Genomic DNA, 13,888 nt, shown 5'->3' on the forward strand with positions numbered 1-13,888 from the left:
GTGGAATTAATGGACAAGTACACTGGGTACCCTGCAGAGGACTGCCAGCCTCTGAGGTCAGAGGAACAGTCCAGCAGAGAGAGGAAAACCTATGATGCCACAGACGGAGATGGGCTGATTCGAACCATGTCTGTATTAGTTACTGCTGCTGCTACACCAAATGACCAAACAATTTGTGCCTTGAAACAACACGAATGTATTAGTTTACATATTCTGAGGTCAGAAATTAAAAAATCCAGTTAAATGGGCTAATTAAAGTGGCAGGAGGCCTGTATTCTTTTCTGGAGGTTGTAGTGGTAAATCCATTTTGTTGTCTTTTCCAACTCCTAGAGATCAGGTCTTGGGTTGTTGGAAGAGGGTGTTTGCTAAAAGCAGAGCATTCTCTTGGCAAAATTCTGTTAGCCTTTGCCCTGTTTCATTTGTACTCGAAGGCTAAACTTGCTTGTTAGTTCAGGTATCTCTTGATTTCTACTTTTTTATTCCAGTCCCCTCATGTAAAGGACATCTTTTTTTGGTGTTAGATTTTGAAGGTCTCTTAGGCCTTCAGAGAACCAGTCAACTTCAGCTTCTCTGGCCTTTGTGCTTGGGACATGGACTTGAAATATGGTATGTTGAATGGTTTGCCATGGAAGTGAACTGAGATCATTCTGTCATCTTTGAGACTGCACTCAAGCATACTGCATTTCAGACTCTTTTGTTGACTATGAGGGCTACTCCCTTTCTTCTAAGGGATTCTTGCCCACAGGAGATATAATGGTCATCTGAATTAACTTCAGTCATTCCCATCCATTTTAGTGCACTGATTTCTAAAATATCCATGTTTACTCTTGCCATCTCCTGTTTGACCACATCCAATTTACTTGGTTTCAGAGACCTAACATTCCAGGTTCCTATGCAATATTGTTCTTTACAGCATCAGATTTTACTTCCACCACTAGCACATCCACAATTGGGTGTTGTTTCTGCTTTGGCTCTGCCTCTTCATTCTTTTTAGAGCTATTTCTCCACTCTTTTCTAGTAGCACATTGGACACCTACCAACCCAGGGGTCTCATCCTTCAGTATGATATACCTTTGGCTTTTCATACTGTTCATGGGGTTCTCAAGGCAGGAATGTTGAAGTGACTGACCATTCCTTCTCCATCATCAAATCTCTCCAACATGACTTGTCCATCTTGGGTGGCCTGCATGGCATGACTGATAGTTTCATGAGTTACACAAAGTGTGATCCATATGATCATATTATTTAGTTTTCTGTGATTGTAGTTTTCATTCTGGAGGCCATAGAATTGAAATTCATGCTTCTTCATTGTGCCCTCTGATGGATGAGGATAAGAGGCTTGTGCCAGTTTCCTGATGGGAGGGACTGACTGTGGGGAAAGTATTTCTTTGGTGGGCAAGGCAATGCTTGGTCAATCTTTAACCAAATTTTTTGCTGATGGGTGGTGAAATGAAGCAGAGTCCTTTGTTCCTTGCCCCTGTACCATGTCCTTCCCCTGCTCTTTTTGTAAAACTTCAAAGAACAAGTTTAATCAGAGAATTGAGAAATGTAGACACAAAGGAAAAGGGTCAGAGGAGACTAAATAATAAGTGTGAGGTCATTAAGAATAATCAAGGACCTTCAGCTCTTTCTCAAGGGCTATAGGTAATATTCTGAACCATATCCTGTGAGCTGCCTTATAGATACTAGAACACCAGGTGGAGAAGTTAACCAAATGATGGCCAGAATATATCTGACAAAAGCTGCCACAGTTCTGAGTACTGGCCTCAAGAAATACAAACAAATGGGTCTTGGAACTTTAGGCTAATGTACATAAAACAATCAAGATAACATGGGTCAGACCACTGATGACCAATCTGAAGATGACTGTCAGAGCTGACTGTGCTGTTTCTGCATATAGCACCCCTGTTACTTCTGTCTATAGGGCTCTTGCCCCACTGGTTGAAGTGGAGGGGGGGTTGGGTTTTGGATTGATGTCTGTCACCCCAACAGCCTAGTTTCCGGAATCTGAAATCAAACAAACTTCTGTTTTCACCAACCTGACCTGATTATTGGCTTTGACATGAAGAGCAACTGTCCCCACAAATACCCTTTTGGTAAAAGTGGGACTGTGCTCCCTCCAGTAGAAGGGAAAACCACTACACCATTCTGGTATGACCTAAATGAAACTGCTTATGATTATACAGTGGAAGTGACAAAAAGATTCAAGGGATTAGATATGATAGACAGAGTGCCTGAAGAACTATGGGTGGAGATTTGCAACATTGTACAGGAGGAGGTGACCAAACCACTACCAAGAAAAGAAATGCAACAAGGCAAAATGGTTGTCTGAGGAGACCTTACAAATAGCTGAGAAAAGAGGAAACACAAAAGGCAAAGGAGGAAGGGAAAGATTCACCCATCTGAATGCAGAGTTCCAAGGAAGAGCTAGGAGAGTTAAGGAAGTCTTAAGTGATCAGTGCAAAGAAATAGAGGAAAACAATATAATGAGAAACACTAGAGATTACTTCAAGAAAATTAGAGATACTAGAGGAACATTTCATGCAAAGATGAGGACAATAAAGGACAGAAATATTATGGACCTAAGATAAGCAGAAGAGATTAGGAACAGGTGGCAAGAATACAAAGAAGAATTATATATAAAAAAGGTCTTAATGACCAGGAAAACCATAAAGGTGTGATCAGTCACATAGAGCCAGACATCATGGAATGCAAAGTCAAATGGGCCTTAGAAAGAATCACTAGTGGATGAAACTAGTGGAGGTGATGGAATTCCAGCTGAGTTATTCCAAATCCTAAAAGATAATGCTGTGGAAGTGCTGCACTCAATAGCCAAGCAAATTTGGAAAACTCAGCAGTGGCCTCAGGACTGGAAGAGGTGAGTTTTCATTCCAATCCCAAAGAAGGGCAATGCCAAAGAACGTTCAAACTACTGCACAATTGCACTCATTTCACGTAGTAGCAAGGTAATGCTGAAAATCCTTGATGCTAGGCTTCAGTGGTATGTTAACTGAGACCTTCCAGATGTACAAGCTGGATTTAGAAAAGGCAGAGGAACCAGAGATCAAACTGCCGACATCCATTGGATCATAGAAAAAGCAAGAGAATTCCAGAAAAAACATTTACTTCTGTTGCATTGACTATGCTAAAGCCCTGACTGTGTGGATCACAACAAACTGTGGAAAATTCTTATACAGATGGAAATACCAGACCACCTTACCTGGCTCCTGAGAAACCTGTATGCAGGCCAAGAAGCAACAGTTAGAACTGGATATGAAACAATGGACTGGTTCCAAATTGGGTGAGGGCTACATCAAAGCTGTATATTTTCACCCTGCTTATTTAATTTATATGCAGAGTACATATGTGGAATGACAAGTTGGATGAAGGTGCCAAGGTGGGTTGAAGATTGCTGGGAGAAATATCAGTAACCTCAGATACACAGATGATGTCACCTTAATGACAGAAAAGGCTTCCATGGTGGCTCAGATGGTAAAGCATCTGCCTACAATGTGGGACACCCAGGTTTGATCCCTGGGTTGGGAAGATCCTCTGGAGAAGAAAATGGCAACCCACTCCAGTACTCTTGCCTGGAAAATCCCATGGACGGAGGAGCACGGTATGCTACAGTATATGGGGTTGCAAAGTGTTGGACACGATTGAGCATCTTCACCTTCTTTCTTTCTTTTAATGGCAGAAAGCAAACAGGAACTAAAGAGTCTCTTGATGGAGGTGAAAGTGGAGAGAGAAATAACTGGCTTAAATCTCAATATTTGAAAAATTAAGATAGATCATGGCATCTGGTTCCATCTGTTAACAGCAAATAGATGGGGGAAAAAATGGAAACAGTGACAGAGTTTATTTTCTTGGCCTTCAAAATCACTGCAGGTGGTGACTGTAGCCATTAAATTAAGACGCTTGCTGCTTGAAAGAAAAACTATGACAAATTAGATAACTTGTTTAAAAGTAGAGCCATCACTTTGCTGACAAAGATCTGTAGAGTCAAAGCTATGGCATTTCCACTAGTCATTATGAATGTGAGAGTTGGGCTGAAAAGAAGGCTGAGCTCTGAAGAACTGATGCTTTCAAACTGTGGTGCTGGAGAAGACTCTTGAGAGTCCCTTGGACAGCCAGGAGATCAAACCAGTCAATCCTGGGCAAATCAACCCTGAATATTTATTAGAAGGACTGATGCTGAAGCTGAAATGCCAATATTTTGGCCACCTGATGTGAAGAACCAACTCATTGGAAAAGACCCCGATGCTGGGAAAGATTGAGGGCAAGAGGAGAAGGGGAGGACAGAGGATGAGATGGTTGGATGGCATCACTGATTCAATGGACATGAGTTGAGCAAACTCTGGGAGATAGTGAAGGACAGAGAAACCTGGTGTGTTGCAATCTATTGGGTGGCAAAGAGTTGGGCTCAACTGAGAAACTGAACAAGAGAACTCTTACATCTTCATCTCGTAGACTTTACAAAGATATTCAGAGACAGACTGTAGCATCTTAGAATCTTTTATTTATTGCTCCTATCTTCACCTATCTTTGATGCAAATTCCTCTCTCTTCTCATTTTGCTTAGATTCCTCCTTTTCTATTAAGTTAGGTGAAAAAGTTACCTGTCCTGGTTTTGCAGGGCTGTCCTTGTGTGGACCCGTCCCTGTGGAGTCTGTGTGCACAAGGCTTTGGGGCAGAGCTGGTGCTGAGCAGGTCAGAGGTCAATCCTTCCCTGGTTGTGTTGGCAACTGTCACCTCGGTGGGAGGGGGAAGGGCAGGCTAGAGCCAGAGCCCAGTGTGAGCAAAGGCTTCTGTGCTCAGGGGCTGTCCCCCCCCTACTGGGCCAAGCGAGTCCCAAGACGCTGGAGCAGAACTCTGAGGGTTGGGTCCAGACTGGTTCCACTCGTTGTAAGTGTGCACCCCTTGTAAGTATGCACCCCCATCCCCTGCACTGCACCTTTGCCCCAGAGGGTGGCAGAGCTGGAGGAAGGTGTGCAGGAGTAGCCCCTGGTGCAGGTGGCCATGCATGTGGTGCAGCCCTTTCACACCATCAGAGCCCCAGACCCTGCTCCTCGGGGCCCTCTGTGATGGCCACCCTGCCCCGTCCAGATGCGTGGGTGTTCCTGTGTGTGTTCCTGTATGTGTGTCCCTGTGTGTGTGTGTGTCCTGTGTGTGTGTGTGTTCCTGTGTGTGTGTGTGTGTCCCTGTGTGTGTGTGTGTCCTGTGTGTGTGTGTGTGTTTCTGCATGTGTGTCCCTGTGTGTGTGTGTTCCTGTGTGTGTGTCCCTTTGAGTGTTGTGTTCTTGTATGTGTTCCTGTGTGTGTGTGTTCCTGTGTGTGTGTTCCTGGATGTGTGATCCTCGGTGTGTGTGTGTTCCTTTCTGTGTTTGTGTGTGTGTGCATTCAGTTTGGTACTTGAAATACCAGGGAAAATCTTACTCTTGGTAGATTTGTTCCTTGTCATGACTTTCACTAGTTAGCTCATCATGCTTCTAGTCCTGGCATCAGCTCAACAGGAAAGCTATGGGTGGCTCAGTTCATTTTTGAGTCAGCATCTTACCTGGCCAAGACTGACTGTCTGATTCTGGTGAATTTATGGCTGTTTTTGAATGCACTGTGTCCCCCAAAGCCACATTCCCATTCTATTCAGGGCCCTTTTAATACATGATCTAGTATATGTCTGCACCCTTGTTCTTCGTCTTTGGCGCTCTCTCTCTCTCTCTCTTTCTCTCTCTCTCTCTCTCTCTCTCTCTCTCTCTCTCTCTATATATATATATATATATATATATATATATATATATATAGTTCCCCTGCAGCTGCAATAGGCATTCCAGGCGCTCTTCAGTTTAACCTTAGAGTTAAGTGGAACAGACACTAGTTCCCAGACAGTCCTCAGGTAGGTTGAAACACCACACATAAGGTTTTCTGTTATCATTCTGGATTGAGGGAAGCAACTGGGAGCTCATCAAGACTGCACTGCCCCAGGCAGGAGGCGGGTACAGGTGAGTAATACACGACGAAATTTCCTTCCACTCTGTTCTGGATTTTTCCTAATTGCTTTTTAACTTTGTTGCTGTCAATCTGTGTTTGACTGTTTTCCAGAACTCCTATGAAGTTTTTCAGCTAATTTCTCTTTCTTTTCCTGTCTTTCTATGGGAGAGTTCAGTCCTCCCACCTCACCATTTTGCTGACATCACTGTACATGTTAAATTTTGTCTTCACAATGTTCTTGTGTATCAGTGCATCACAATTTCTGTTACTCTTTCCAAATTTGTTGCCTTTTAATTTGTTTATAGGTTTTTCATTTATGAATGATGTGGAGCAGTTAGTAAATTATGTAAAATGTGTATCAGTGACATTATGAGAGTACCCTAAAAGTTATATAACTAGCTACAAGGAATCAACACTCAAAGTCCCTTTGCACACTGTACATAGTATCCTAAGGCTATTAATAATTAACTTCCAATAAGCACTTTGCCAAAATGTCTCTTTTCCGTTTTCTGTTCAGGATTTCACCAGTCAGGTCTGTAAAGCATAATAATTTTGCTATGGGAAATGTAAAAGTGGAAATTTATTTTCATTTGAAGTTTTGATTCTTTTTTTTTTTGACTATTGAGTTTTTTATTTTATTTTATTTTTAATTTTTTTATTAGTTGGAGGCTAATTACTTCACAACATTTCAGTGGGTTTTGTCATACATTGATATGAATCAGCCATGGATTTACATGTCTTCCCCATCCCAATCCCTGCTCCCACCTCCCTCTCCACCCGATTCCTCTCAAAACATCCCACCCTCGCCTTCTCCCAGAGAGTTCAAAAGTCTGTTCTGTATTTCTGTGTCTCTTTTTCTGTTTTGCATATAGGGTTATCGTTACCATCTTTCTAAATTCCATATATATGTGTTAGTATGCTGTAATGTTCTTTATCTTTATCAGGACATGGAAGCAACCTAGATGCCCATCAGCAGATGAATGGACAAGGAAGCTGTGGTACATATACACCATGGAATATTACTCAGCCATTAAAAAGAATTCATTTGAACCAGTCCTAATGAGATGGATGAAGCTGGAGCCCCTTATACAGAGTGAAGTAAGCCAGAAAGATAAAGAACATTACAGCATACTGACACATGTATATGGAATTTAGAAAGGTGATAACGATAACCCTATATGCAGAACAGAAAAAGAGACACAGAAATACAGAACAGACTTTTGAACTTTGTGGGAGAATGTGAGGGTGGGATATTTCAAAAGAACAGCATGTATGCTATCTATGGTGAAACAGATCACCAGCCCAGGTGGGATGCACGAGACAAGTGCTCTGGCCTGGTGCACTGGGAAGACCCAGAGGAATCGGGTGGAGAGGGAGGTGGGAGGGGGGATCGGGATTGGGAATACATGTAAATCCATGGCTGATTCATATCAATGTATGACAAAACACACTGGGAAAAAAAAAAAAAGGAATTATTAGCCATAATTTCATCACACCTACATTTTCGGCTCCCTTCTCCATCTCTTCTGTTTCTGGAACCCCTACACTATGAATGTTAGTATGTTCTATGCCCTAGTTAATGTAGCATTCTTCTTATGAGTCTGTATTCTGGTAAATTATTTTGGTAAATTATTAATCTCTATCACAATATCTGACCTTTTCAAGTTTTTTTTCCTTATTGTTACCTTTGATGCAAATTCCTCTCTCTTCTCATTTTGCTTAGATTCCTCCTTTTCTATTAAGTTAGGTGAAAAAGTTACCTGTCCTGGTTTTGCAGGGCTGTCCTTGTGTGGACCCGTCCCTGTGGAGTCTGTGTGCACAAGGCTTTGGGGCAGAGCTGGTGCTGAGCAGGTCAGAGGTCAATCCTTCCCTGGTTGTGTTGGCAACTGTCACCTCGGTGGGAGGGGGAAGGGCAGGCTAGAGCCAGAGCCCAGTGTGAGCAAAGGCTTCTGTGCTCAGGGGCTGTCCCCCCCCTACTGGGCCAAGCGAGTCCCAAGACGCTGGAGCAGAACTCTGAGGGTTGGGTCCAGACTGGTTCCACTCGTTGTAAGTGTGCACCCCTTGTAAGTATGCACCCCCATCCCCTGCACTGCACCTTTGCCCCAGAGGGTGGCAGAGCTGGAGGAAGGTGTGCAGGAGTAGCCCCTGGTGCAGGTGGCCATGCATGTGGTGCAGCCCTTTCACACCATCAGAGCCCCAGACCCTGCTCCTTGGGGCCCTCTGTGATGGCCACCCTGCCCCGTCCAGATGCGTGGGTGTTCCTGTGTGTGTCCCTGTGTGTGTGTGTGTCCCTGTGTGTGTGTGTGTCCTGTGTGGCTGTGTGTGTCCCTGTGTGTGTGTGTGTCCTGTGTGTGTGTGTGTGTTCCTGCATGTGTGTCCCTGTGTGTGTGTGTTCCTGTGTGTGTGTCCCTTTGAGTGTTGTGTTCTTGTATGTGTTCCTGTGTGTGTGTGTTCCTGTGTGTGTGTGTTCCTGGATGTGTGTTCCTCTGTGTGTGTGTGTTCCTTTCTGTGTTTGTGTGTGTGTGCATTCAGTTTGGTACTTGAAATACCAGGGAAAATCTTACTCTTGGTAGATTTGTTCCTTGTCATGACTTTCACTAGTTAGCTCATCATGCTTCTAGTCCTGGCATCAGCTCAACAGGAAAGCTATGGGTGGCTCAGTTCATTTTTGAGTCAGCATCTTACCTGGCCAAGACTGACTGTCTGATTCTGGTGAATTTATGGCTGTTTTTGAATGCACTGTGTCCCCCAAAGCCACATTCCCATTCTATTCAGGGCCCTTTTAATACATGATCTAGTATATGTCTGCACCCTTGTTCTTCGTCTTTGGCTCTCTCTCTCTCTCTCTCTCTATATATATATATATATATATATATAGTTCCCCTGCAGCTGCAATAGGCATTCCAGGCGCTCTTCAGTTTAACCTTAGAGTTAAGTGGAACAGACACTAGTTCCCAGACAGTCCTCAGGTAGGTTGAAACACCACACATAAGGTTTTCTGTTATCATTCTGGATTGAGGGAAGCAACTGGGAGCTCATCAAGACTGCACTGCCCCAGGCAGGAGGCGGGTACAGGTGAGTAATACACGACGAAATTTCCTTCCACTCTGTTCTGGATTTTTCCTAATTGCTTTTTAACTTTGTTGCTGTCAATCTGTGTTTGACTGTTTTCCAGAACTCCTATGAAGTTTTTCAGCTAATTTCTCTTTCTTTTCTTGTCTTTCTATGGGAGAGTTCAGTCCTCCCACCTCACCATTTTGCTGACATCACTGTACATGTTAAATTTTGTCTTCACAATGTTCTTGTGTATCAGTGCATCACAATTTCTGTTACTCTTTCCAAATTTGTTGCCTTTTAATTTGTTTATAGGTTTTTCATTTATGAATGATGTGGAGCAGTTAGTAAATTATGTAAAATGTGTATCAGTGACATTATGAGAGTACCCTAAAAGTTATATAACTAGCTACAAGGAATCAACACTCAAAGTCCCTTTGCACACTGTACATAGCATCCTAAGGCTATTAATAATTAACTTCCAATAAGCACTTTGCCAAAATGTCTCTTTTCCGTTTTCTGTTCAGGATTTCACCAGTCAGGTCTGTAAAGCATAATAATTTTGCTATGGGAAATGTAAAAGTGGAAATTTATTTTCATTTGAAGTTTTGATTCTTTTTTTTTTTTGACTATTGAGTTTTTTATTTTATTTTATTTTTAATTTTTTTATTAGTTGGAGGCTAATTACTTCACAACATTTCAGTGGGTTTTGTCATACATTGATATGAATCAGCCATGGATTTACATGTCTTCCCCATCCCAATCCCTGCTCCCACCTCCCTCTCCACCCGATTCCTCTCAAAACATCCCACCCTCACCTTCTCCCAGAGAGTTCAAAAGTCTGTTCTGTATTTCTGTGTCTCTTTTTCTGTTTTGCATATAGGGTTATCGTTACCATCTTTCTAAATTCCATATATATGTGTTAGTATGCTGTAATGTTCTTTATCTTTATCAGGACATGGAAGCAACCTAGATGCCCATCAGCAGATGAATGGACAAGGAAGCTGTGGTACATATACACCATGGAATATTACTCAGCCATTAAAAAGAATTCATTTGAACCAGTCCTAATGAGATGGATGAAGCGGGAGCCCCTTATACAGAGTGAAGTAAGCCAGAATGATAAAGAACATTACAGCATACTGACACATGTATATGGAATTTAGAAAGGTTATAATGATAACCCTATATGCAGAACAGAAAAAGAGACACAGAAATACAGAACAGACTTTTGAACTTTGTGGGAGAATGTGAGGGTGGGATATTTCAAAAGAACAGCATGTATGCTATCTATGGTGAAACAGATCACCAGCCCAGGTGGAATGCACGAGACAAGTGCTCCGGCCTGGTGCACTGGGAAGACCCAGAGGAATCGGGTGGAGAGGGAGGTGGGAGGGGGGATCGGGATTGGGAATACATGTAAATCCATGGCTGATTCATATCAATGTATGACAAAACACACTGGGAAAAAAAAAAAAAAAGGAATTATTAGCCATAATTTCATCACAGCTACATTTTCGGCTCCCTTCTCCATCTCTTCTGTTTCTGGAACCCCTACACTATGAATGTTAGTATGTTCTATGCCCTAGTTAATGTAGCATTCTTCTTATGAGTCTGTATTCTGGTAAATTATTTTGGTAAATTGTTAATCTCTATCACAATATCTGACCTTTTCAAGTTTTTTTCCCTTATTGTTACCTTTGATGCAAATTCCTCTCTCTTCTCATTTTGCTTAGATTCCTCCTTTTCTATTAAGTTAGGTGAAAAAGTTACCTGTCCTGGTTTTGCAGGGCTGTCCTTGTGTGGACCCGTCCCTGTGGAGTCTGTGTGCACAAGGCTTTGGGGCAGAGCTGGTGCTGAGCAGGTCAGAGGTCAATCCTTCCCTGGTTGTGTTGGCAACTGTCACCTCGGTGGGAGGGGGAAGGGCAGGCTAGAGCCAGAGCCCAGTGTGAGCAAAGGCTTCTGTGCTCAGGGGCTGTCCCCCCCCTACTGGGCCAAGCGAGTCCCAAGACGCTGGAGCAGAACTCTGAGGGTTGGGTCCAGACTGGTTCCACTCGTTGTAAGTGTGCACCCCTTGTAAGTATGCACCCCCATCCCCTGCACTGCACCTTTGCCCCAGAGGGTGGCAGAGCTGGAGGAAGGTGTGCAGGAGTAGCCCCTGGTGCGGGTGGCCATGCATGTGGTGCAGCCCTTTCACACCATCAGAGCCCCAGACCCTGCTCCTCGGGACCCTCTGTGATGGCCACCCTGCCCCGTCCAGATGCGTGGGTGTTCCTGTGTGTGTTCCTGTATGTGTGTCCCTGTGTGTGTGTGTGTCCTGTGTGTGTGTGTGTTCCTGTGTGTGTCCCTGTGTGTGTGTGTGTCCTGTGTGTGTGTGTGTGTTCCTGCATGTGTGTCCCTGTGTGTGTGTGTTCCTGTGTGTGTGTCCCTTTGAGTGTTGTGTTCTTGTATGTGTTCCTGTGTGTGTGTGTTCCTGTGTGTGTGTGTTCCTGGATGTGTGTTCCTCTGTGTGTGTGTGTGTTCCTTTCTGTGTTTGTGTGTGTGTGCATTCAGTTTGGTACTTGAAATACCAGGGAAAATCTTACTCTTGGTAGATTTGTTCCTTGTCATGACTTTCACTAGTTAGCTCATCATGCTTCTAGTCCTGGCATCAGCTCAACAGGAAAGCTATGGGTGGCTCAGTTCATTTTTGAGTCAGCATCTTACCTGGCCAAGACTGACTGTCTGATTCTGGTGAATTTATGGCTGTTTTTGAATGCACTGTGTCCCCCAAAGCCACATTCCCATTCTATTCAGGGCCCTTTTAATACATGATCTAGTATATGTCTGCACCCTTGTTCTTCGTCTTTGGCGCTCTCTCTCTCTCTCTCTTTCTCTCTCTCTCTCTCTCTCTCTCTCTCTCTCTCTCTCTCTATATATATATATATATATATATATATATATAATAGTTCCCCTGCAGCTGCAATAGGCATTCCAGGCGCTCTTCAGTTTAACCTTAGAGTTAAGTGGAACAGACACTAGTTCCCAGACAGTCCTCAGGTAGGTTGAAACACCACACATAAGGTTTTCTGTTATCATTCTGGATTGAGGGAAGCAACTGGGAGCTCATCAAGACTGCACTGCCCCAGGCAGGAGGCGGGTACAGGTGAGTAATACACGACGAAATTTCCTTCCACTCTGTTCTGGATTTTTCCTAATTGCTTTTTAACTTTGTTGCTGTCAATCTGTGTTTGACTGTTTTCCAGAACTCCTATGAAGTTTTTCAGCTAATTTCTCTTTCTTTTCTTGTCTTTCTATGGGAGAGTTCAGTCCTCCCACCTCACCATTTTGCTGACATCACTGTACATGTTAAATTTTGTCTTCACAATGTTCTTGTGTATCAGTGCATCACAATTTCTGTTACTCTTTCCAAATTTGTTGCCTTTTAATTTGTTTATAGGTTTTTCATTTATGAATGATGTGGAGCAGTTAGTAAATTATGTAAAATGTGTATCAGTGACATTATGAGAGTACCCTAAAAGTTATATAACTAGCTACAAGGAATCAACACTCAAAGTCCCTTTGCACACTGTACATAGTATCCTAAGGCTATTAATAATTAACTTCCAATAAGCACTTTGCCAAAATGTCTCTTTTCCGTTTTCTGTTCAGGATTTCACCAGTCAGGTCTGTAAAGCATAATAATTTTGCTATGGGAAATGTAAAAGTGGAAATTTATTTTCATTTGAAGTTTTGATTCTTTTTTTTTTGACTATTGAGTTTTTTATTTTATTTTATTTTTAATTTTTTTATTAGTTGGAGGCTAATTACTTCACAACATTTCAGTGGGTTTTGTCATACATTGATATGAATCAGCCATGGATTTACATGTCTTCCCCATCCCAATCCCTGCTCCCACCTCCCTCTCCACCCGATTCTTCTCGAAACATCCCACCCTCGCCTTCTCCCAGAGAGTTCAAAAGCCTGTTCTGTATTTCTGTGTCTCTTTTTCTGTTTTGCATATAGGGTTATCGTTACCATCTTTCTAAATTCCATATATATGTGTTAGTATGCTGTAATGTTCTTTATCTTTATCAGGACATGGAAGCAACCTAGATGCCCATCAGCAGATGAATGGACAAGGAAGCTGTGGTACATATACACCATGGAATATTACTCAGCCATTAAAAAGAATTCATTTGAACCAGTCCTAATGAGATGGATGAAGCTGGAGCCCCTTATACAGAGTGAAGTAAGCCAGAAAGATAAAGAACATTACAGCATACTGACACATGTATATGGAATTTAGAAAGGTGATAACGATAACCCTATATGCAGAACAGAAAAAGAGACACAGAAATACAGAACAGACTTTTGAACTTTGTGGGAGAATGTGAGGGTGGGATATTTCAAAAGAACAGCATGTATGCTATCTATGGTGAAACAGATCACCAGCCCAGGTGGGATGCACGAGACAAGTGCTCTGGCCTGGTGCACTGGGAAGACCCAGAGGAATCGGGTGGAGAGGGAGGTGGGAGGGGGGATCGGGATTGGGAATACATGTAAATCCATGGCTGATTCATATCAATGTATGACAAAACACACTGGGAAAAAAAAAAAAAGGAATTATTAGCCATAATTTCATCACACCTATATTTTCGGCTCCCTTCTCCATCTCTTCTGTTTCTGGAACCCCTACACTATGAATGTTAGTATGTTCTATTCCCTAGTTAATGTAGCATTCTTCTTATGAGTCTGTATTCTGGTAAATTATTTTGGTAAATTATTAATCTCTATCACAATATCTGACCTTTTCAAGTTTTTTTTCCTTATTGTTACCTTTGATGCAAATTCCTCTCTCTTCTCATT

The 13,888-nt window shown here is 42.6% G+C and overlaps 1 protein-coding gene across 1 annotated transcript; it reads left to right on the forward strand.

The window, feature by feature from the left end:
• The first annotated feature begins 6,794 nt into the window (after positions 1–6,794).
• Positions 6,795–11,222, forward strand: LOC133044803 (uncharacterized). Its single transcript, XM_061126552.1, has 6 exons — positions 6,795–7,084; positions 7,764–7,837; positions 7,921–8,049; positions 9,996–10,149; positions 10,831–10,904; positions 11,013–11,222. Exons 1-6 carry the CDS (start codon positions 6,911–6,913, stop codon positions 11,068–11,070), a joined length of 663 nt encoding a protein of 220 aa, XP_060982535.1. The 5' UTR covers positions 6,795–6,910; the 3' UTR covers positions 11,071–11,222.
• Positions 11,223–13,888: the final 2,666 nt, after the last annotated feature.

This window comes from Dama dama, chromosome 23, assembly GCF_033118175.1.
Source record: "Dama dama isolate Ldn47 chromosome 23, ASM3311817v1, whole genome shotgun sequence".
NCBI lineage: Eukaryota > Metazoa > Chordata > Mammalia > Artiodactyla > Cervidae > Dama > Dama dama.